This window comes from Mauremys reevesii, linkage group 15, assembly GCF_016161935.1.
Source record: "Mauremys reevesii isolate NIE-2019 linkage group 15, ASM1616193v1, whole genome shotgun sequence".
In the NCBI taxonomy this organism is placed as follows: domain Eukaryota; kingdom Metazoa; phylum Chordata; order Testudines; family Geoemydidae; genus Mauremys; species Mauremys reevesii.
Genome location: NC_052637.1, coordinates 26,629,112 through 26,653,935, shown reverse-complemented (window position 1 = coordinate 26,653,935; position 24,824 = coordinate 26,629,112). Strand labels below are relative to the sequence as shown.

General features: G+C 41.0%; 1 protein-coding gene across 5 annotated transcripts in view; it reads right to left on the bottom strand.

The window, feature by feature from the left end:
• OGFOD3 (2-oxoglutarate and iron dependent oxygenase domain containing 3) overlaps positions 1-24,824 on the bottom strand; it is an 88,211-nt gene that overhangs the window by 36,810 nt on the left and 26,577 nt on the right. For 4 of the 5 annotated variants that reach the window (XM_039501048.1, XM_039501044.1, XM_039501046.1 and 1 more), the window contains exons 5-7: positions 24,397-24,461; positions 23,716-23,772; positions 13,296-13,449 (exon numbers count right to left, since the gene is read on the bottom strand). In XM_039501048.1, coding sequence (XP_039356982.1) covers positions 13,296-13,449; positions 23,716-23,772; positions 24,397-24,461 — 276 coding nt within the window. The remainder of the gene's footprint in view (positions 1-13,295; positions 13,450-23,715; positions 23,773-24,396; positions 24,462-24,824) is intronic. The other variant, XM_039501047.1, reaches the window with a different exon arrangement.

The following is a 24,824-nucleotide window of genomic DNA, read 5'->3' as shown; positions in this document are numbered from 1 at the left end:
TAGGGGAGCTGATAGGGGGGCTGCCTGGCCACCCTGGTTCCAAGCCCCCACCAGTTAGCTCCAAGGGGCTGCTCTTTCTGCAAGCAGTGGACAAAGCAGGCGGCTGCCAAACAACATTATAAGGGAGCTTTGCGCAACTTTAAATGAACATGTTCTCTAATTGATCAGCAACCTAACGACGAAACAGAGTTAACCGGGACAACGTTAAGTGAGGAGTTACTGTATTTGCACATAGATACGCACAAGTAACTTGGAATGTTTCAGATGGAGTCACCAGGAACCAGACAGATTGTCTATGTAATGGAAGGAAATTTAGAGCAACTCTCCAAGGCATCAGAGCATACAGAGATGACAATGTTGAAAGAAAAATAAAACCCCCAAAAGAGGCAAGAAAGTTAGCAAAAGGCAAACAGAGAAGACATTACAGCAGCAATGTCAAACTGAACTAAAGAACAGAGTATAGATGCTGTAGGACTGAGAACCACTACAAGAAGTCAACATTGACATGTCATGATCCTTTCTGCATGACGGTATCACAGATGCTGCAATAACTGTAGTTGGTTTCCAGACATGCAAACCTAAGGTCTGGATAAGTGAGGATATGTGGAACTGTGTAAAAGAAAGGGATAAGCCAAAGCAAACATTCACTCTTCAAAAACACCTCCAGAAAAAGCGGCAGCAAAAAATCTGTTTAACCCAAAAGACACAGCAGTGAAAAGCAGCATGAGAAGAGACAAGAGGAAATATATGGATAACACTGCCGAAGAAGCTGAGGCAGCTGCTGAAAGAGGTGATTGTAAGACACTTCATCAATTCAACAGCGTTCTAAGTGGCAAGTTTACACCAGCCAGAGGGCCTGTTAAGGGTAACTAAAGAATGACCTTACCAACAGAAGAAAAAAAAAGAAAAAAAATGAGTGATGGGCAGAACACTTTCAAGAGATGTTAAAATGACCAAAGCCAAAATAAATTGTTGACTTTGACAAAGAAATTAAACACCCAGAAATAGATAGCACAATATTTCATATTGTAAAAGATGCACTAAAAAAGTGAAAACCTGGGAAAGCTGCAGGCGAAGAACAGGGAAATTCTGGAAGTTTGTGCTGATGAGATCATCAGTAAAATCACCAAACTTTTCAATAACACATGGGACCAGGTAAAGCCTTCAAGACAATGGAAAAATGGCATTATTGTCAAAATGCCAAAGAAAGATAATCAAAATAACTAACAACCGGTAAGGTGTTACACTTCTTTCAGCAATAGGCAAAGCCTTCTGCAGTATCATCTTAAGCAGAATAAAGGAAGCAGTTGAGCTACCTGAAAAGCAGGCTGGATTTTGATCCAGTAGATCACAAGTTGACCAGATTTTCACCCTAAGAATAGGGTATGGAGTAACAAAACCCACTTCCCAGAAACTTCACAGATTTGAAAAAAACATTTGACAGTCTCCAGCCCAATTTATTCTGACATCGCTTGAAGTGTTATAGTATGCCAACAAAACTAGCTAACATCATCAAGGCTTTATATCAAGGTGCAGCTTGTACAATTAAAGAAACACAGACTTGAGTGAATGGTTAACAGACACTGGCATCAAACAAGGATGCATTTTTTCACCTCTACTGTTTGGCATTGCCATTGACTTCATTATGGCTTGGTCTACACTCAAAAGTTAGGTTGACAAAACTGCATCAGTCAGGGGAGTGAAAAAACCAAACCCCTGACTAACCTATGCCAACCAGTGGAGATGTAGCTGTGCTGATGGAAGAATGCTTCTTTTGCATAGGTACCGTTGCTCAGGGAGGTGAGGTTCCCACACCGATGGAAAAACACCTGTCTGCGTAGGCTGTGTCCACAGTACAGAGTTATGTCAGCATAGCTATGTTGGTGTAATGTAGACATGCCCTTATGAGAAAAAGCGTAGACATACAACACAGGCATTGCACGACTTAAGAAGATTTAGATTTTGCTGACAACATAACTCTAGGTGACAGTTCAACCAACAAGCAAGCAAAGACCAAGAGACTGTCCAGCTATGCAAAAAAGACTCTTAATAATTAGTTATGAAATAACAAATCTGTGAGATCCCCAGCAACTCCCTATTCAAATCTTACATTAGAAAGCAAAGGAATACAAGAGGTGAGAGTCAATCCACATATGTTGGCAGAAACCTGCAATCAAATGGGGGATTTCCAGAAGGAAATAATGTCATGAATTAGCAAGGCAGCAGCTGCATTCACCAGTGTAAACAAGATTTGGTCATCAAAAATCTACACATTAAAGACCAAACTACAAAACTTCATCTCACATGCTGTTTCCATTTAAACAACTGGATTTGAAAGCTGGAAATCCACCAAAAGTACAGACAGATGACTAAGTGCCATGAGTACAGGAGACTGGACTACTGACCTCTCGAGGTCCCTTCCAGTCCTACTATTCTATGATTCTAAAAACAAATGCCTGAGGAAAATAAGAGATATTAAATTGAATTAATTTATAACAAACGGTGAAATACATCAGCGTTCAACTCCTCATCTCCAGAGTTATCTGGAAAAGGTAATGAAAATATCTGGGTCACGTGTTAAGAAAGAAGCCAGAGCATCTGCCATGCTAGGGGTGTCATTGAGCAGCTGGAGGATCATGTAAAAGGCGCTAAACAAAAGAATCCCTCCATCAAACATTACTCAGAGATAGAAAACTTCTGAGACTTAACATCAGTAAGGGCATGAAAAGAGTGGAACAGGATAGACAGGGATGGCGGAGCCTTGTTTGTGACTTAAGTGACTTTTGATGGCATGGGAAGTATTTCAGATTCAGATGATAACTAGTTTCTGTCCCTTTTGCATCAGTCCTGTGAAATAAGAGAGGTAGGGTTCTTTGGGAAAAAAATAATGTGATTACATAATAAAAGGCTGTATTGAGATGCATACACACAAGGGGACAGAACTTCACGGACAATTGTAAAAATCACATATCCCAGCCTTAAAGTGCTTAACTTTGCAACCTAAACATTCATTTAACATACAGGTTTTTTGCATGGAATTTTCTAGGTTTTGGGGGCTATTTTTTAAATCAATGGTAAAAATTTTCCAAAGCAACTAAACCTTTTCAAAAGTAACTTAGACACTTCAGAGTCTAAATCTCATTGAAAGTTCAATTGGTCTTAGGTTTCTATATACCTAAATCAATTCTGGGATGGGGCTTAAGTGTTTTTGAAAATTTTGCCACAATTCTTTGTGTGCAACTGAAACAATCCCTACATCATGCATCAGCAGCAGTGTTTGAACCCTGAACCTTCAGCACTGCAGTACAGACAGCTACCATTTAAGGTGCAGGCAGATGGCAGGACAAGGCTGTTGTCCCAGAAGGAGGATAGACCGCTGGGTCTAGATGCTGCATCTGGAAGGTATCTGTCTGTCTCCTTCCCACACTCAGGAGTTGAGAGAGCTCCTGCTCCATGTGCTGCCCTAGAATGGAAAGGCTTGGCTACTGTGGTCATACGCTGAATCAACAGAGTGGTTGTATGGAGTCGAGTTTGTCTCTCTCCCCCATCCCATTTCTTCCCACCCTGGGAGAGCTCTGGCCCAGTCTTCTGAGAGCAATACATGAAGGGGGCATGATCCACTAGAGCTATGTACTGGGTCCTGAGTGGGTGAGGAGAACCCCTCCAAGTCCCCTATATACTCACCCACACTGCTGCTCCAGCAGTTCCCAGTATAGTGTGGGTGGGTGTGTAGGGGAGTCGATGGGAGAGCAATCGGCAGCCGATTTAGTGGGTCTTCCTTAGACCCGCTAAATCGACCCCTGGTGGATCAATCACTGCACGTCAATCCCCCAGTAAGTGGAGACAAGTCCAAAGAAACAGTTGCAACTATCTTTTATAATTGAAATGTTTGACAACCTAAATATAGTGGTTTCTACCAGCTCCCCTCATAATTCCTATAGTATGGTCTAAGCATAGAACCAATATATCTTTTAGAAAGCAACTTTTACTTCAATATAGGTCACATTTTCATATCTTATGGACTCTGGGTGACTTTCTGAGCTTCAATGCTTCAATAAAATAAATAATCATGAACATATTGACTGACATATTGTCTCAGTCATCCCAGATGGACACAATCACATCTTCATTAGTATCACAATCATGTTACCAAATTATTTACCATGACAAGAATCAGTGTATAAATTTTACACGATGCATTTAAAAACTATGTTACACTTTTGTTGCTGTTAATAATAGAAAAACAAAAGCCATTCAACCAGTTGCATAGCAGATCTGCTCCCTTGACAGCCCATAGTTCACCTGCAAGATGATAAATGAGGTGTGCACAAGGACACCTGGATCGGAACAGTAAAAATGCAACCTGCTGGCTGCTCTGCATGTGCATTGTCAGGATACTAATACAGAGAACTTTGACAACTTTCATAAAGAAAAATTCTCCTGCTGAAAATAAATTAGTTTCCATATGACAGGATAACTTGAAAATTTTAGGTGTGGCCTCAACAGAGACATCTGCTGCCCAGATTAAATGACCACATTATTAATTTGCTGATGCAAAACAAATGTGGAAAATAGTAAAGAATGCAGGAGAGAAGGAACAAATATAGTGCTCAAATAATGCAAACACATGACAACAATAGTTAGTAGCTACAGAATTCAAAAATTCACCCTAATGTATGAAAAAGAGACAAAAAATGGACAAACAATAACTACTACAGTTACAGCTCTTTCCTCCACTGTGTCACTCATTCAAATGAGTTAAAATAACGAGCTCATCTTGTTTTCCTTCCACACACACACAAATCCCCATTCCCCATTTCTACCTTGAAAGTTCCCCAGATTGTAATGACAGCACTCAGAGAGGGTTCTCGTGCGATTACTAGTGAGGACAGGGATAAGCATTGCCAGCATTGTCTGTTGTGTATATTTTTTAAGTTAGTTTTCACTGAATTTTGGATCATTTCATGATAGAATTCACAGATGGTATTCCAACATGCTATTCACGCAAGACACTCCTTTCTGGCCCAGCCTATGGAACAGAAGAAGAGTCTTAATGCAAATCGTGCCTACCAAAGCCATGGAATTCCTTCCCAGGGAGGAACCTCACTAAAGTGAAATCCCAGCACAAAGACTGTGCATCACTGATGTCCCACTTAAGCCTTATTTTAGAATTCAGAAGATACGGTACTGGCCTCAGCACAGGGATGAACAATTCTAGATACACTCTGAGGACCACACAGTGCTATCAACCAAAGGCCTCACAGTCTTTGCTCCCAAGCCTTGGTGGCAGGGGGCTCCGTGTTATGGATATCACAGTTTAATTTCCTTTAGTTTTTAAATATTCTCTCCCAGCCTGTTATCACTTTGATTAAAATACTCTTGGAATTTCAGCTATACTCTTCAATCTTATTCAGCCCACTCTGGCTCCTAGGATGATGTCTGTGACACAATCATAGAGTTCAAGGCCAGAAGGGACCACCAGATCATCTAGTCTGACCTTCTAGCCTAGGGGTGGGCAAACTACAGCCCGTGGGCTGGATCCAGCCCCTCAGGGCTTTGGATCTGACCCGCAGGATTGCCAACTCTGTGGCGCAGTGGGCCCCGCGCTGCTCCCAGAAGCAGCCGGCACCACGTCCCTGTGGCCCCTGGGGGAAGGGAGGGCAGAGGACTCCGCATGCTGCCTTTGCCTGTGGGTACCTCCCCCACAGCTCCCATTGGCCAGGAACAGGGAACCATGGGAGCTTCGGGGGAGGTACCCACAAGCAAGGGCAGCATGTGGATCCCTCTGCTCCTCCTCTCCCAAGGGCCGCAGGCACATGGTGCCGGCCGCTTCCCGGAGCGGCTCAGGATGGGGCTGGGGGAGGGGCAGGCAGGAAGGGAGCCTGCCCTGACCCCAGTGCATGCCGCTGCCACCCCGGAGCCACTCCAGGTAAGCGGTGCTGGGCCGGATCCCACACCCCGCACCCCAACTTCCTGCTTGCACCCCAACCCCCTTCCCTGAGCCCCCTCATATACCCCGCACCCCTACTCTGCCCCAACCCCTTGCCCTTAGCCCCTTCCTGCACACCGCACCCCCTCCCACACCTCGCACTCCCTCCCGCAACCCAACCCCCTACCCCAGCCCTACATTCATGGCCCTGCATGCAATCTCTCCATCCAAATGTCGCCCTCGGGCCAAAAATTTGCCCACCCCTGATCTAGCCTATACATTACAGGCCGCCAACACCACCTAGAACCCACACATTAAACCCAACAACCAAAATTAGACCAAAGTATTACAGTCCACAAGAGACCAGACTATTATGTGACACAAAGAGAGAACAGGAGGGACGGAGGCACACCAGTGCCTGAGCGCCCCCCGCCCCAATGACATGGTGATTATTTAAGTGAGATACACCCAGGTAATGTGTTCTTGCTGGTGACGAGCATACAGCCAGGAAACAAATGGAAAATCACCAGCTCCAATAGGAAATGTAAACTTCACTCATAATCATTTGAACAAAGTAATTGTTCATATTACTATTTTCCCATTCCGAGTACTCTTACCAAGTTCTATGAAACCCATCCTATTGGTACTTTGCAAGTTCATTGGCTGTGGAATTATATTTGTATTAGTCAGTCATAGTAGTCATGATAGAGGTTTGCCTTCTAATGCAACACTTGAGTTGGGAGTTGCTGGGGTTCTCCAGCCCTTGGGTAAACTGAAGAAAAACTGCCTAAGAGAAGATGACCATAAAAAGAATGGTGTTTATTTTACAAGGTGGGGAAAACTCAACAGTATTTCTCCGCCACACCTTAGTTAAGAACAAGTGTGAACATGATCAGTTTCACTTGACATAATCCAGGTTCAGAAAAAAAGCAGAGGCTTTTTTGGGTCATTTAGATTGTAAACAGGGCCATAATCCCGGAGGCAGAGGGAAAGATGAGCTGCAGAGGATGTGAACTCTAGCTGACCTCTGTTCTGAAAAACAGCCTAAAAAATAGTCTCCAAAAATTAGTGAATTGGCCGAGACATTAATAGACTGTAGCAGCCCAAATTACCTTCATTAGTTTTAAGCAAAAGTCATTGTTAAATAGATACAGTATCTCCAAATAAAACATTGACCTGGGATAGTGTATTCCTATTACATGTTCACTTATTACACAGCTTGTCAAATTCTTTGCTGACAAAGTTTCACTGTGCAGAGCAGCAGCATAAATACGGGATGTATCTTCTCATTCAAACTACCTCCAGTTACATCTTCAAAAACTGACAAAACACATGGTGCAATCCTCAAACCAGTTACCATTTTTGAGTAATTCTCCTTCTTTCTGGCATTACACAGACACTTTTTTCTTCTGTTTATTATAGATTTGTAGTAACCTAAAGCTGCTGTGGAATGGTGAAGATGCAACAGTTCTTTTGAGAATAGACTAACAAGGAGAGTCAGAGTGAAAACATATGATGTCATTGCATTTCATGGAACTGGAATCTTTGCTATGATGGGGTCCCCTGTAACAGACTGGAGCATGTGATGGAACTGCCAGAAGCCACTTCAGCACTATTTTCATTCTAGATACAGTCCTTATTAGGATCAGTTTGGTTAACCTGCACTGCATAAATCCTCCCCATCTATGTTACTCTGTATTTACAGTACCCCTTTAACCAACAATATTCAAAAAGCTGGTGTGGATTATCATTGCTTTATCAATGGCTCTACACTTGATCTTGCATTACTATCCTAATTTAAACTGAGGCTGCCTCAAGCATTGTCAGCCTGTCACAACATCTTCTGAAGTTCAGCACTGCAGAATGAGCACTTTGTTAATGAGAGAGCCGCCAGTTCTATGAACTGTTAATCAGTTCATAGAAAGAACAGGAGTACTTGTGGCACCTTAGAGACTAACAAATGTATTTGAGGATAAGCTTTCATGGGCTACAGCCCACTTCATCCGATGCATGCAGTGGAAAATACAATAGGGATATATATATATATATACACAGAGAACATGAAACAATGGGTGTTACCATACACACTCTAACGAGAGTGATCAGTTAAGGTGAGCTATTACCAGCGGGAGAGAGAAAAACTTTTTGTAGTGGTGATCAAAATGGTCCATTTGCAGCAGTTGACAAGAAGCTGTGAGGAACAGTGGGGGGAATAAACATGGGGAAATAGTAGAAGTTCAGCAAATCAAAGGTGACTACCACAGCTTTGACTGATGCTGTCAGAAACATGGACAAAACATAAGAACTAAGTATTTATTAATTATTATTCCATGCAACTTGATCCTTTTAATATCAAGTATTTTTCCTGGTAAGAAATATTTCTTTGTGTGACTTCTAATAAGGGATGTTCAAGTCATGCCCTTAGAAGCCGGCCTACTAATAACTTTTACCTACTGACAGTGAGGCACTGATAAGCTTTTGGATGGCTGTATATCTTAGATCTGGTTCGGCTTGGGTGGGCCATGATTCTGGAGCAATTCCAGTTTTTAAATCTCTGCTGAACTCCCAATTTATTTAGCTATCTGGCTCTCTCACCAGTACTTTGAGTTCTGCTTATTTACATAGATCCCCTTGGATGCAATGTATGTAACTAAACTCAAAACCAAGACTCACTCAGTTCAATCCACTGAGAACGTCACAAAAGGTCATAAGCTATGATCTCAGAGATGAAAGACCCCTGCTATGTTTACAAAATCACTCAATAAACCTTCCATAATTACCAAAAACAGATCATGAAAAAGTCACATCTTCTCCAAAGAACATGCAATAAAATAAACCTTGCACATCACTGATGCATAGACGTGGGAAGTAGGAGTGCAGAGATTGCTGCAGCACCCCCACGTTTTGCACCCAGCATCCTGGCCACCAGCCCCGCACACCTGCTGTCCTGGGTCCCAGCCGCCAGCCCTGCTGCTGCCTGGGGGCTCCGCTGCCGGCCCCGGGTCCCACTCAGCCCCCAGCCCCAGGTCCCGCTCAGCCACCGGACCTGTGCCCAGGGGCTCCGCTGCTGGCCCCAGGGTCCTGGCTGCCAGCCCAGGGTCCCGCCCAGCCACCGGCCCCAGTATCCTTGCCACTTGGACCAGGGTGCCAGCTGCCGGCCACACACCCCAGGCTCTGCACCCACTCCTAGCTGTGGCCCCAGCCTCCACGCCTTAACCATGTCCGCATCCTCCACCATGCAGGCAGGGGTAAGAGGTGCAGCTCAGCACCCTAACTCCAAAAACTGTTCCAGTGCCACTGCACTGATGCCTAAGTATTTAAGTTATCTGTGCATATTGATAAGTGCTTTAAGAGACTGAGTGTTCATCACACCTCTGAAACCAGGGCTGGCCTTCAACCAACTTCTTGGGGTGTCAAATCAACAGCCGAGGACAAGGAGAAGCTTTTGCTCAGCCAGTCTGCACAAGGGGTGCCAAAATCATTTTCCATCCTAGGACCTGAAACAGTGATTATGAGAGATGTCTGAAAGTTTTCCGAAAAAGAGTTTTCCATCAGGAAAATGCTACTTTGACAAAACTGAAATGTTCCACAGGAATGTGTTGATTCTATTAAACTTTCAAAAGAGACCAGGCAGGCAGGCCAGCCAACCAACCCTGCCTGGTTTCCTGCCAGCCCAGACTGCCCAGGGCTCCTTCACAAGCTGCCAGGGTGTCAGGAGTCCCTGGGCTCCAGGTCTTCAGCAGCCCATCTAGTGAGCTCTCCCAGAGCTAGGACTCCCCGGCAGTTTGCTTGGCAAGCTGACACTTAGCTGGAGAGGCTGGACCAGAAATTTTCAAAAAATCCCTTTTCAGTTCTTCTGAAACTGATTGTTTTAAAAATGTCCATCCCACAGAAAATGTTACATATCTGACTTTTCATTCGGATCCAGAATGAAAATTTTTCAGAAATGAAAAACGTTTGGTGGGATGAAAATTCTAGTTCCTGCACAACACCAACGTTTACCATCATACAACATATCCCATAGCACAAGTACACTAACTGACACAGAAAAAACTGCTTGCAACAAAACTCTTACCTGGAGCTTTGTGGATGTCAGAAGCAGAAAGAATTTTGTTTGCCACTCAACACCCTCATATTGGGCTTTCCAAGACAGACCATGGATAGATGAAACACCATCTCTCTGCTCTTCTCACACCCTCAAAATAAAGCTGTTTTTGGCTCAAAGAAGTTTTTTCTTTTCCAGTTTATGTGCATGAGTGCTAAAAGGCTGTAGTTAAAACACTACTTGGGAGGTGGGTGAGTGATTAATCAGTCCATTTATTAAAGCACTTGTCAAAATCCACCCCTAATTTTAAAAAACAGATCTCAGCGATGAGCAGATGACAAACTTTTCTGCTTTGTTTAACATTCAGGAGTGTTATTGAGTATCTTAGATGGGGTAGCCCCTCTGCAGAACAAAACAATCAGACATTTTTCTTTTTCATATTGTGCAAACCAGAAACATGTTTGATAGGACTGCTCAGTCATCGGAATCCCTGACTGCATTTTTTCTCAAAGAACATATGACTGTTTTCTCTTGATGCCTGAATAGTAATAAACACGATCAGAAATACAAAGGGAGGCGGGAGTACCATATGTATTTACACAGATATGCCTTTCTCCTTACAAAATTTTAGACTGACAAGCATTGTACATTACAGAATGTTTTTATTCACCTGCATATCACAAAGTTATAAATCACCAAAAGAGAAGGGAAAGTGTAATATACACAGAGATCTACTAACTAAAGCAACCTCAGTATACCCACCATAATTAGCCAACAGCAAAGGATATTAAACTCTAACAGATATATCACATATAATGAGATTACTGCTACTAAGTATGGGTGAAGTGTCCCACCACAAGGGTATCCTGAATATACACTAATATTTATAGGCACAGGATTGGGATATGGGAACATCATGGCAGATGCTATTAAGTATGTGTCACAATTAAGAGTTGCATCATCTTTTATCTGACACCAAGACCCCCAAACCTTTTGATCTGCTAGGATTGGAGGAACAAAGCTCACATTAGAATCAGTATTATATGGCAAGGTATTTTTTGAGACAAAACACTGCCTTTGTGTTTATGTTATTTTAAAATGTGTATACACACACACACACACACACACACACACGACAGATATCTCTCCTTTCAACTGGTGTTGATACAGTAAAAGCTGTGTTATCCGGCACTTTGTCAGCCAGTAAGCTCTATTAACTGGCACTTCTGATATCTCCCAATACAAATCTTCAAATCTAATAACCGGGACTAGTATACTGCACAGGACATTATGCAATTGCACATTCTGCACTCTACTTTTGTGCAAAAGAGGCAGAATACAAGTAAGCAAGCTGATATCAGGGATTTATTCAAAAAACAGCTTCCGGAGTGTGTTATAGGGTCATTATAGATTCAGCTCAATCTCCTACACCTTCGACATCTACAATGATAACTGATGTTGATAATGATGAGCCTGAGGCACTGAAAGATCCTGAAGTGCCTTCTGAATCATCTAAGAACAATTAAATTATGTTCAGTATAGTTTTAGTGTTAAGTGTATTTTTAGTGATCTGGGTGTACGCCATGTGCTGCCCATAGTGATATGTAGTGTCATAAGAACCTACTGTATAGAAAAGTTACTGTATAGAAGCTTTACCTGTATACACCTAAGTGCTTCAAGAACGAACCACTCTGCAGTGCAATACTACTACTGGATTGGTGAGTACCTGTATACTATTTTATACTTTATTCATTTTATTGTATTCTAATTATTTGAAAATTGGTATTCCATTGGTAAGATAACTCTTAGTTAACCGGCACCCTTCATTTCTGCAACATACCGGATAACAAAGCTTTTACTGTATTTACAGAGTATCTCATGGTTGAAAAATTCTAGCAGAAAATACCAAAGATTTCAAAGGAAAACTACATAACATAACATAAGAACATAAGAAAGGCCGTACCGGGTCAGACCAAAGGTCCATCTACCCCAGTATCTGTCTACCGACAGTGGCCAATGCCAGGTGCCCCTGAGGGAGTGAACCTAACAGGCAATGATCAAGTGATCTCTCTCCTGCCATCCATCTCCATCCTCTGACGAACAGAGGCTAGGGACACCATTCTTACCCATCCTGGCTAATAGCCATGTATGGACTTAGCCACCATGAATTTATCTAGTCCCCTTTTAAACATTGTTATAGTCCTAGCCTTCACAACCTCCTCAGGTAAGGAGTTCCACAAGTTGACTGTGCGCTGCGTGAAGAAGAACTTCCTTTTATTTGTTTTAAAGCTGCTGCCTATTAATTTCATTTGGTGACCCCTAGTTCTTGTATTATGGGAATAAGGAAATAACTTTTCCTTATCCACTTTCTCAACATCACTCATGATTTTATATATCTCTATCATGTCCCCCCTTAGTCTCCTCTTTTCCAAACTGAAGAGTCCTAGCCTCTTTAATCTTTCCTCATATGGGACCCTCTCTAAACCCCTAATCATTTTAGTTGCTCTTTTCTGAACCTTTTCTAGTGCTAGAATATCTTTTTTGAGGTGAGGAGACCACATCTGTACACAGTATTCGAGATGTGGGCGTACCACGGATTTATATAAGGGCAATAATATATTCTCAGTCTTATTCTCTATCCCCTTTTTAATTATTCCTAACATCCTGTTTGCTTTTTTGACCGCCTCTGCACACTGCGTGGACATCTTCAGAGAACTATCCACGATAACTCCAAGATCTTTTTCCTGACTCGTTGTAGCTAAATTAGCCCCCATCATGTTGTATGTATAGTTGGGGTTATTTTTTCCAATGTGCATTACTTTACATTTATCCACATTAAATTTCATTTGCCATTTTGTTGCCCAATCACTTAGTTTTGTGAGATCTTTTTGAAGTTCTTCACAATCTGCTTTGGTCTTAACTATCTTGAGTAGTTTAGTGTCATCTGCAAACTTTGCCACCTCACTGTTTACCCCTTTCTCCAGATCATTTATGAATAAATTGAATAGGATTGGTCCTAGGACTGACCCTTGGGGAACACCACTAGTTATCCCTCTCCATTCTGAGAATTTACCATTAATTTACCACACTTTTGAAAAAAATGAGTGATCCTGTCCTGTCCTCCCAGCATGACAAAGGCAAGCTGGCGTATTCTTCATCCATGTTCCTTTAACTGAACCAACTTTTATATCACCAGCCTATAAACATCTTCCAACTGCAATTGTTATTATGGTCTGGTACACTTGGGTACTTGGGTACTGAGTCTCCAAAGTGATTTAATCCCAAGGAAACATATTCTGCCTCTCTGAACCTGCCACTTACCTTGTCAATGTGCGGGTGCCAGTACTCATCATGCGTTGTCTTGGCCTCTGTGCTGTTTATTCTTGAGAAGAAGGTTGGCTTGGTCAGATACATGGAAGAGGAGCTGATACCAAATGCCTGAGCTATTGTTTGCTGAATTCTCCGCCTTACATCACTGCAAAGAAGAACACGACACAGCACCTTAGACACAGGGTATGACACAGCACCGTGGCACAGGTTCCTATCTAAACCAGAGTGACATTATTGTTCTGCTGCTTCTTTCACTATGGTTTACTGATTGTCCACTGTCACTGCTCTTCCTAGCCTAAATTTCTTCATCAGATTTACCTCTGTAAATATTTCAGGGAGATTGGATTTTTTTTCTCCCTTTGTCTTAACAAACCTGGATCAGAGCTATAAGAATCCACCATCTCTAATCGCTTTCCTTTCTTTTTATTCTCAGAAGCTAAAAAGCAATATTTCTCTTTTCTTTTTATATATAAAGTTTGGCATTTTGCATACAGGCTTCTAAGAGGGCATAACAAATAGAAGAATGAAAAAACATATATAAGCTAGTTATATCATGCAGCTGCTCTTTTCTTCTCCACATCCCTCCTCCCAACCCATTTCTTTCTCGTGTCTCCAACAATGAACCATACTCCCAAGTCAACCCAATAAAACCAAAAAGTTAATAGAATTGCAAGAGAGGAAGAGAGACAGACACACAGACAGAAACAAGGCTCTAGATTTTAAGTTCCTTGGGGCAAATTCTGTGGCCCCAATCTTTTTGTAAAATGCCACATACACCTATAGGCTTAATAAATAATACAAAATTAAAACAGAAAATATTTGACAGATATCCCTTTAATCTGCAGCAGGCAACCAGGTAAGAAATATGTATCTTCAAAAACTTGCATCTTGAGAGAGATATTTCTAAGACAAGCATAACAAAAGAAACTAAGTGTTCAGATGGGAAGACCAAGTTTTAATCTTAACATTGTTTTGTTTTCTTTCAGTTTTAAAAAATATTTTAAATTCTTCAATTATTCTCCTTGTTCTTGCTTTTCAAGTGCAGATTAAAAAAAAAAAGGCACATTGAAAAGGGTTTCATTTGAAGTAAACACATTTGTAAAGCTTCCCAGTGGAACTGCATCACAATTTTTGTAGCTTATACTCATTATTAAAAGTTTCTCCAATACGAAGTACTAGACTTCAGAGAGATTTCAAGAAATGCTCTCAAATACTTTTCTAGAGGTTTTAAATAGAGATCGTCACAAGAGTAGCAAGGCTGAAAGTCAGAGCTACCAGCTTTCAGTCAGGTTTGTGGGGCAACTGCTTATCACAGGACTGCCAATCCCATGCATTCAAAACTCCTGAATCAGCCCTCTTATCCTGCCAAATCATGAGATTTTACAAAATAATACATTTGGGGTACTTTTAATTTGCTGTCTGATTTTGGAGCCTTTAGGAGTCACACTTTCCAGATTCTCTCCACAACCATAAGGGTCAGATTTTTTATTTTTTTTTAAATGAAAGATGAGATTCTCATGTAATCTCACACGACTCCAGGAGCTAGGGCTTCAAGAAAAACATTAAGTACCGTGAGAGCTGGCAAGACTGAGGTCAGAGAAATGGAGAATCAAAAAGATATACAGTATTGGGTCTTTGAATCCATCTTCCTGTCCTGGAGGAATGTTTCTAACACCACTGCATATTGCTCACACATCACACTTTATGGTCCCAATTCAGCAACGCACTTAAACACATGCTCATCATGAAGCATGAATAAGCTGAATAGGGATGTGTAAGTACTTTGTTGAATTGAGGCCCAACAGGGCCTCAATTCCTCTGTCCCTCTGTTCTCGTGACCAAGCAGAGATTCAGTGGGAGGCCAATCCTACAAGGCATTGAACACTGTCAATGTGCATTTTGCTTCACCATGAATTGAGGGCACTAATGCTTTGTAGAAATCGTCACTAGAATGATTAACAAGGAGAGGGGTAGCAGCCACAAAGGCAAAGAAAAAACAATCTATCCCCTGGGTTTGATGCTGGTGGGCCCAACCCAGCTGACAGCTACAATATATCTATGCTGAAGTGCTTGTCCCTAAAGGCCAAGAACACGTCATCACTTCATTTTCAGGCCATCCTTCTTTACGCTGATTTAAATCTCAAATATTTATTATCATAATAGCTCAGTGGTTTGAGCACTGGCCTGCAGGGTTGTGAGTTCAATCCTTGAGTGGGGCCATTTAGGGATCTGGGGCAAAAATCTGTCTAGGGATTGGTCCTGCTTTGAGCAGGGGGTTGGACTAGATGATCTCCTGAGGTCCCTTCCAACCCTGATATTCTATGATAATGAAGAATAATGCCTATTTCACAGAGAGCACTTTTCATCTATAGATCTCAAAGAGTTTCACAATCTTTTAAAGATATTTATCCTCACAACTGCTCTGTGAGCCAAGGAAGCATTATTAGCCTCACTGTACAGATGGGAAACTGAGGCACAATGAGGCTAAGTGACTTGCCCAAGGTCACACAGGAAGTCCATTGCAGAGCAGAGAACTGAACCCACATCTCCAACATCCTCACCCAGTGCCCTAACCACTGAACCATCCTTCCTCTTAGTGTCCCCAGGCATCTTGTTTTAAATGCCAAATATTTATAAAGTATATAACATTTATGCCCTCAGAGAACCTTAAAAGCAACACTGATTTCCCTCTTAGTCTGATACCTTTTCCTTTTTAAAACCTTACTACTGAAGCGCATTCTCTAGTCCTTATAAGCTGCTTTAAAGCTTCACTCCCCAATATAATGACTTAGGACAAGACAAGACTGCATGATTTGTAAAATGGGAAGGGGGAAATAAAATTCTGCTCAGATTTTCTTCATATACAAGAATGGCAAGAAAAAGTAACCGGCTCAGGTCTGTCAAAGGTTACTATAAAAGTTTATTTCCTTTTCCTAAGCTTAATTTGCTGCTGAGTAAAAAATAGCACATCCTTCAAGAAACAGAAATCTGCTTCCTGCTTATCAAAACCATCCCAAATTTTCTAGCTCATCTTGAACAAGTCTTCTTCCCCTTCCCTCCCAAAGATAACAAATAGGGCCAAATTCTGGAGTTCAAGTTAATGCAGAATTTGCATCACTAGTTTCATGTCTTTGTGAGCCATCATCTGGCTATAGTAGCTTGTGTTATTCTGAAAAGAAATTAAAGCAATCAACTCATTCTTTTTAAAAAAAATCAGGACCATCTGCAGTGACTATTTTCATTGAATATGTGAAGACAGTCTTTATACAGATTTATTAAATGTGCATGAAACACTAACTGCCCCGTTGAGTGGACATCCGATCCAAGGATACATGGGCTTAGATTTCTCCGAGAAAGACAAAAAACTGGTCCAACAGAAGATGATCTGTGTTTTAATAATTGTCTAGCAATTATCCTCAAATCTGGAAAATTTAGTTTAAAATGCTTAAGAGATATAAATCTGCTAAACAGATCTCAGAAGGCATGTTATAATAAAAAGCTTTATATGAAGAAAAATAAATGTGGTCAGGAAAAAAAACACTTTTTTTTTTTAAATCTGCAGAGGGTTATAAACAGCATCTAGCAGCTGATTTCCCATGATACGGATAGAAAAATGAAATTTAACAAAGCAAATGAACTAAATTACCAGAATTATATTAACTGATTTCACAGTTGTTCTGTTGCTTATTAACACCGAGAGTTACATAGAACTATCAGTTAATAAACAAGCCTATTAAAGCTCCTAGTACAGGAAATCAATGTATTTCTACCTAAAGGAAGTCTCACTCATGCTTTGCATCAAGATGAACCACATGTTGCTGCTTAAATTGCCATTTATTTTGTTTATATTATTGCTTCACACATCTGACTTCAAAGAGATATAGTGGTGCGTCAGAGAATGGGTCTACAACGCCACCTCATTTCCCCACCACCACACACATACACAAGACCAGTATTACAGGTAAAGGACACTCATCATTTAAGTTACAGGCATAGCAGAATGAACAGAAGGGTTACATTTATTATAATAAAAGTTGAAAAACATGGGGGGGGCTGCAAAGTCATGAACAAAATACACCTCTACTTCGATATAACGCTGTCCTCGGGAGCGTTATAGGTGAAACCGCGTTACATCAAACTTGATTTGATCCGCCAGAGCGCTGCTTTACCGCATTATATCCAAATTCGTGTTATATCGGGTGGCGTTATAACGGGGCAGAGGTGTAGTAAATAAGTCTCACAGTGGGAACAGGACACCATCTCCCAGTCTGTTCTAGCCTCCCTCTCAGATTCCGCCGTATGGACAGTGTGAAGTACAAGTTATTTTTAGGGTCTGATCCAACACCCATTGAAATTAACAAGGATCTTTCCATTGACTTTGGTGAGCTTTGGATCAAGCCTTTAAAACCACAAGCAAACATGACAATGAACAAGTACTTCTCAAACAGTTCAGTACGAACACAGGGCCCCATCCAGCAGTCCTTGCTCATGTGAGAATCCTTCTAACTGATACAGGGATGACCCCCTGAGCAAGGGTGGTAGGGATGGGCCCTAAATGGAAAGGAAATATTAGAGACTGAAGAAACTTCTAAATACACACACTCATACACACACCAGGAAAAAAAATTAAAGCACTATCCCCAAAGTTCATAGCTAAGGCTGAACTGTAGGTCACATATTAGGGACTAAGCCTCACTCACCTGGACTTCAGTAGAAGCTCTTCCCAGAGAGGGCCTTCGGTTATGCCTGTGCTGCAGCAGCAGCACACAGATTACATATAACAGTGGATTATGCACTGTTTCAAGAATCCTAAAATACCTGGCAATGGTGCTGGAGCTAGGGGTGGTGCCGCACCCCCTGGCTTGAAATAGTAATAACATACACCAAGTTCTTGATCTCCATCAGCAAGCCCATAATAAAAATTGTTCGAGCACCCCAATACCTGGATATTGTATGGCGACACACAGAGTGACAGGCCAACTCTGTAACTTTGCACTCCCTAGTGTTGTTTTTAAACAGTGTGTGTTGCCAGAGCGATAAAATTGCAATAACAATCTTCATCCGATATAGTTTCTTTCTCAATAACGTAGTCCAATATATTTTAGATTACCGAGAGCTACTGAATAAAAGAAATTATATATACAGTACATACATCCAGAGAAACAATTATATAATACAAAGCAACAAGTAACCCAGTTACAAAGCAGCACCAGGAGAAAATTAAAAGGTAGGCCAAGGGGAATAAAATATGTTTCCTTGTGGTAAGTAAAATGAGATGGAGAGCTGATAAGGCAGAGAGATTCTGGAAACATATTTCAAAAAGCAAGTCCTTATGTCTCCTTCTACCCATGTGTACTTTGCGGGGGTCTGAGAATGTACTTTGCAAGTTATGATATGTGCTAGATGAGGATAAAAGTATCCCTAAACCTACAAACAGGAAATTCAGAGTTAAGTCAGACTACAAAAGTTAATTTGAAACTTAGTTTGTGTTTAATATGTACTTCCCATAAACATGGGACCAGTCCAAAAATCTGCAAAGATGTGAATCCTCATAACATTTAATTAATAGGTCAGGATTTCTAAGCTTGTCAAACTGTTGCAATCCAGAATAAGTTATGATACATATTGGGAAACATAAGAAGCCTACTTTGTGCTCCCAGAAAAAAAAAGGCAACAGGCTGCATGTTTATTTTATATGATTTGAATGCCCTGCATTACTATATTAAAGACAAGTAAATATGATGGAGATCTCACTTTGTATGTAATACTGGTGGACAAAAGAATTCATCTATGGGGCTGATATTCTAGGACAGGACATTTATGCAGAGCAGGCAGCATGTTTTGCTGAGTGCTTTAAACAGCCCTATGTCTCCCCTCCTCTCCTACATATACACTACACTCAGGAAGCCTCCATCATCTATCCACAGCAGATTTGTAACTGAATATTTACCAGACAGCAACATTCTGATCTTCTTCCCACAAAAACAATCTTCTATTCACTCTCTCACTTTGTGATAGTAAATTAACTTTGTGTGTGCTGGAATCAATTGTCTACCCAAGTGCCATGAATCTGAGATATCCCCTTTTACAGGTGCAGATGTTCTCTAGAGTCATACAAATGCCACTTCTCTAGATATATATTAAGACACTAAAGAGCCTTTTCTATCTACAACCATACTATATTGCAGCTCTATTTAAAAAACTCTTGTCCGTGCAAACAAATCCTTGAATTTTCCAAAATGAAAATCATTGTATCTTGCCTCTACTTCATCATTGCAATTGCTCAGGATGTATTCCCACTTTGATCGGACACAATGGAAATAGCTTTGCTAGCACAGATGACATCTGATGAGCGTGAAACCAAGTCAATAGCAGAAAGAAAAGTAGAAAGCTCCCCATAATTTCTGTTGACAGCAACCCTGTGTATTTTCACATAACAAGTCATGGATGATGCGGAAATACATATGACAAATTTAGGGAAGAACAGGACAAACTTAGGGAAGAAAAGCGTTGTGGCACAGTTACAGGAAAGGCGGTAGTGAAATTTACTCTGTACTAAATTAGAGGAACAATGGGGCATAATACTTTGTCAGAAGAGATGGGAAAAACCAATAGTGAGGCTAGAGTCTAAGAATAAAAAGACTTCAAATTAACCCCCTTCGTAAGTTTGGAGCCTACAGCACTGGCATCATGGAGAAGTATGTGCTGAAGGCCTCTTCCCATCAAACTGAATGCTGGAAGAGGGAAATAAAAATAGTTGACATGAAGATTTTTCATCTCTTTGTTGTTTGGACTCTCACAAGGGCTGGAGCTCAGAAATAAAAAGCAGAGATTCCCCAGGGTCGACCTGGATTATGCCCTAAAAAGACATTCAATGCGGACAGATTACCACATCTCTGGGTATGGCTACACTTACGAGTTGCAGCGCTGGTGGAGGCTTTCCAGTGCTGCAATTAGTAAGTGTCCACACCTGCAGGGCACATCCAGCGCTGCAACTCCCTGGCTGCAGCGCTGGCCGTACACCTGGCTCAGCATGGGGAATAAAGATTGCAGCGCTGGTCATCAAGTGTGGCCACACACCAGCGCTGTTATTGGCCTCCAGGTTATTAGCAGATATCCCAGAATGTTTTTATAAATTACTCTCTTTGTTTTGTTATGCAGCCTCTCTTTGTTTCGAGCTCCGTAGCTTCGTTGATCCCGGAGCTGCTTATCTACAAACACAGCTCCTGTTTGCTGTGATCAATCTGTGAACAATCAAATGAGATAATGAGGCAGGCAGGGAGTGAGTGTTTGCTTGACAGAAACGGGGCAGAGGGGAGAGAGGGAGTCCGTTGGCTGCAGGCTGTTTGCAGTTAAGAGTTAAGGGTAAGGGATTGGGAACATGTTCTGATTTTTCAAGGCAGGAAGGTAACACACAGTGTTGGCTCCAAAAATCCACTCTCTCTCGCCCGCTCCCTGTCACACTACGCCCCACCCCACCCCCCTCTTTTGAAAAGCACGTTGCTGCCACTTGAACGCTGGGATAGCTGCCCATAATGCATCACTCCCAACAGCGCTGCAAATGTGGCCACACACCAGCGCTGGTAGCTGTGAGTGTGGCCACACACCAGCGCTGGCCCTGCACAGCTGGACGACCAGCGCTGCAACTACCAGCGCTGCAGATTTGTAAGTGTAGCCATACCCTCTGTCACATTCTGAATCACAGACTGAAATTCATGTGTGCATGTATGCTTGCTTCCTTGAATCTGTAAAATAACTCATTTCTATATCCTAGTTAAAAAAACTTTAGTTAATTTATTACAGGACTGGCTACAAGTGTAGTCTTTGGTGTAAGATCTAAGGTACAAATTGATCTGGGATAAGTGGCTGGTCTCTTGGGACTGGAAGGCACCTAAATATTCTGTGATTTCTGGTATATGTGACCATTTATCACTAAGTCCAGCTTGCCTGGGTGGCAAGATAGACTGGAGAGCCCAAGGTCACGGTCTGTGACTTCATGGTAAGACTGTTACAATGATCTAGAAGTTCACATTTGTTATGGGTTGGTGAAATCCAATTATAGAACATACCACCAGCTGGGGGTGTCTGCCCTGCTTTTGACAGTCTGCCCTGAGGTTGGCACTCTCCGTCGTTAGCCACTCCCGACAGCATGACAATGGGCAAGGTAATAAATACTCTTTGGCTTTCACTCAATTCTTTGCACATCTACACTCTGACAAGTTTTTCAAACACACAAGCCCTGATGGTGTAATTTTCTTCTAATGCCATGGACGGGGAGCAGCTTTTAAACCAAGGATGCATATTCCAAGGTCTCCATTCTGGATAAAGATACAGACAGAAAGGGTCAAACAAGAAGAATTACTATCTTGGGAGCTAGAGGATAAAGCATGAAGGCACAGAAATTATAATTCATTCTGAAGCAGCAGCTATTTTGACACAGACAGTTTAGAAACCAGCCTTCTGGCTCAGAATGTCTGCTCTTGTTTGTTATTGTTGTCATCAGGAACACTCAGATGTGCATTTTATTTAGTTAGTGCTCTCCAGAGTGTATTTTTAAACAGGCCTGGACAGGTAAATGGAAGTAATAAAGTTAAATGCTCCTCAAGATAGCATACAACAATCCATTAAAGATATTTGCTACTGGAGTCATGGTTAAAGAGGAACAAAAGCATTTAATACTAAATTTTGTTTGTGACTTGTCTCTGGGAGGTTGAAACATTCTCTATACTGACTAAGGAGTCCATAATCACTAGCTGCTGCTTTAATCCCCAAGTGGGAGGGGCAGAAATGTGAAGTACTTATACAATTCTTATAAATTCCGGTTTGATTCAAATAGGGAAATACATAAAAAGAAACCCCATAAATTAATCAGATTATTTCTACAGGCTGGGAAGGAAAAAGAGAGAATTATGGTTATTTCTAAATTCTACTAATATGGTGACAGGGGTTGGGAGGTATATACATAGATAGGATTAGATAAAATCTAAAATAGTTTTCATATATAAAAACATCATAGCTCATCTTTAAGATGATGGTATCTAGAAAGGCCAAGTTAGACAAAGATTAGCCATTTAAAGTGGTCAAGTTAAATCAGGCAAAACTACCAGAGTAATACAACTCCAATCCAACTCCAACAGACAGTTCATTCACAAGGCAAAACAAACTTTGATCAGCATCCATAGGAACTTAATGACAGAGCTGTACAAAGAATTGATTTTTTTCCCATACAGACAGTGAAATATATATATTTTTTAAAGTTTGTCTTGAGTCAAACACAATGTTTTGTTCAACCCAAAATAAAACATTTTGTTTCCATTTCAAGTATTTTTAGGTGATTTTTTTTAAAATAAAACAATGAAATTTTTAAACAAAGTCATTGCAAATTCAAAAACTGAAAATGTTTCATTTCAAAAATGTCAAAACTAAATGTTTAAATTTTTTGGGCAATTTTTCATTTATTTGATGTAACAATTTGGTGAATCCACAACAAATTTGCAAAGTGCTACAGTCGACCCAAATCTGCATTTTTCTGCAAAAAAGTTTCACCTGAAAAAAAAAATTTAATCCAGCTCTACTTAACAATAATACTTTAGCCACTAGAGGGAGCTCATATTCCTCCATAACGGCAACAGAAATATACTGAGAGTTACAAGATAAAATTAAATAAACTTGGAATACAAAATTTTCAAACCAAGTCTGCTCTGCAGTTCATGTCAAGATCTACAGTTACACAAAATTCCATGAAAATCAGAATTTATTTACTATGTCCATTCAGCAAAGAAGTAATAAGGCTTGTTCTTAAACGTTGGCTATACATGTCTTCAGAGATAGGAAACTTATTAAAACATGCTGTGCACGTCATGTCAGTGAGTCAATCTGTATAAAAGATTAAACATCACCACCACAAGGCATGTTCCTTTGCAGCAATATTCCATATTCTGGCCCTGTAAAAAAGAGTATTACTTTTCTAACCAGACAACCAGAACACTCCAGAAGAGCCTTTTGCCCCTTAACTATTTCAGTGTCTTGACCTACCCCCTCATCATTATTTGAAGCTCTGTCCCAAACAATGCAACAGGACAGGACTCCCTTCAATTTTTATTACAATATATATCCTAAAACACTCATGAAACAGGGCCTAGAGCTAAAATGCCTTAGACCTCCATCAATGTGCCTTAGTGCTGTCTCTCCAGCCTCTGGATTCAGGTAAAGCACCTTCCTTTCTGGTTGCATTAGTGGATCAGCTGGATGGGCCTATCTGGGACAGGAGTTTTTCAGTGTTAGCGTGGGAGAGGTAGGAAATCTTGTGGAATTGAGAACCTTCTGTTAACATGGCATCTCAAAGGGGCAACTCAGAAAAAAAAATGAAGTTATGTTTTTGGTTCATTCTCCAATTACTGAATGACTTTACCGGTATAATTGGAAATCCTCTTCTGTAAAGACTTCTTGGATTTTATCCCCAAAGTATCTACAAAAACAAGAGAGAGTCTAAGAAGAGGGATTAGAAACCCGATTGTTTGACATTACCAATCTGCATTTTCTCACCTCCCATCCATGCTTCATCTTTTCCACAAATAATCAATAACTTAAACTTGATACAAAAGCCCCCCAAACCTTCCCACTGTTTGAATGTGATGATTAAAGAGATGCACAGCTCCCAAAGTGTTGTTCTAAGATGTTATTAAAATAATAAGAGACCCAAACTCAATAAATATTGATAGGATTTACCAGGCAAAGAAAATATCCTTTAAAATAAGACTGTGGATTTCCCCCTTTTAAAAGGTTGGTGCAAAACCCTGTGTTTCTCCTACTGTTGATATAGCTATGGACTTTGAACTGCACAAAAGTCATTTGCTATCCAGTATTACACAAAGGTAAATCTTACAACTGAAATTACTAATAGCTTCCTAAGAGCCCAGTTCAATAACAATTAATGTCAGATTTGGTGCCACACAAGCTTTCACGGGGTCCAAGAAACTACTGACAATCTATCAAATCCCTAGTACATGAGTCCTTATGCACTGTGAGACGGTAGAACACCCAAGCTGTAGGAGGCTAAAAGGCGAGAGAGTAAATCATTGTCCCACTTTACCTGTACAGATTAACAAAATGCTTCCCCACTGAAAGAGCTCCAGAATGCAAATCCAAGATTGAAGCCTGGGAAAGGAGACAGAAGTAAAAGGGTGGAAAAAAACCAAACTGATAAGCATGGAAAAGCTTGTCATTATTTTAAATCATCTTTCTAACAAACTAGCCTAATTGAATGCTGTTTCCCTCACTCTTCAAACAGAATTATTTGTTCCTCAACAGTCAGATTGATACACAATGTTAACAGCTATTCTCTTGTAGGTCTTTCTAAGGCTCCTATCACTTTGGTATCTAAATGAAAAAGAAGGCACTGAGATTTGAGTTCAAACCTGGTCTTGCCACAGACTTCTTGCACGATCTTGGGCAAATCAGTCTCTCTGTGCCTCAAACCCTCCTCTTACTCACAGTGGCATTGAGAATATGAATTCATTA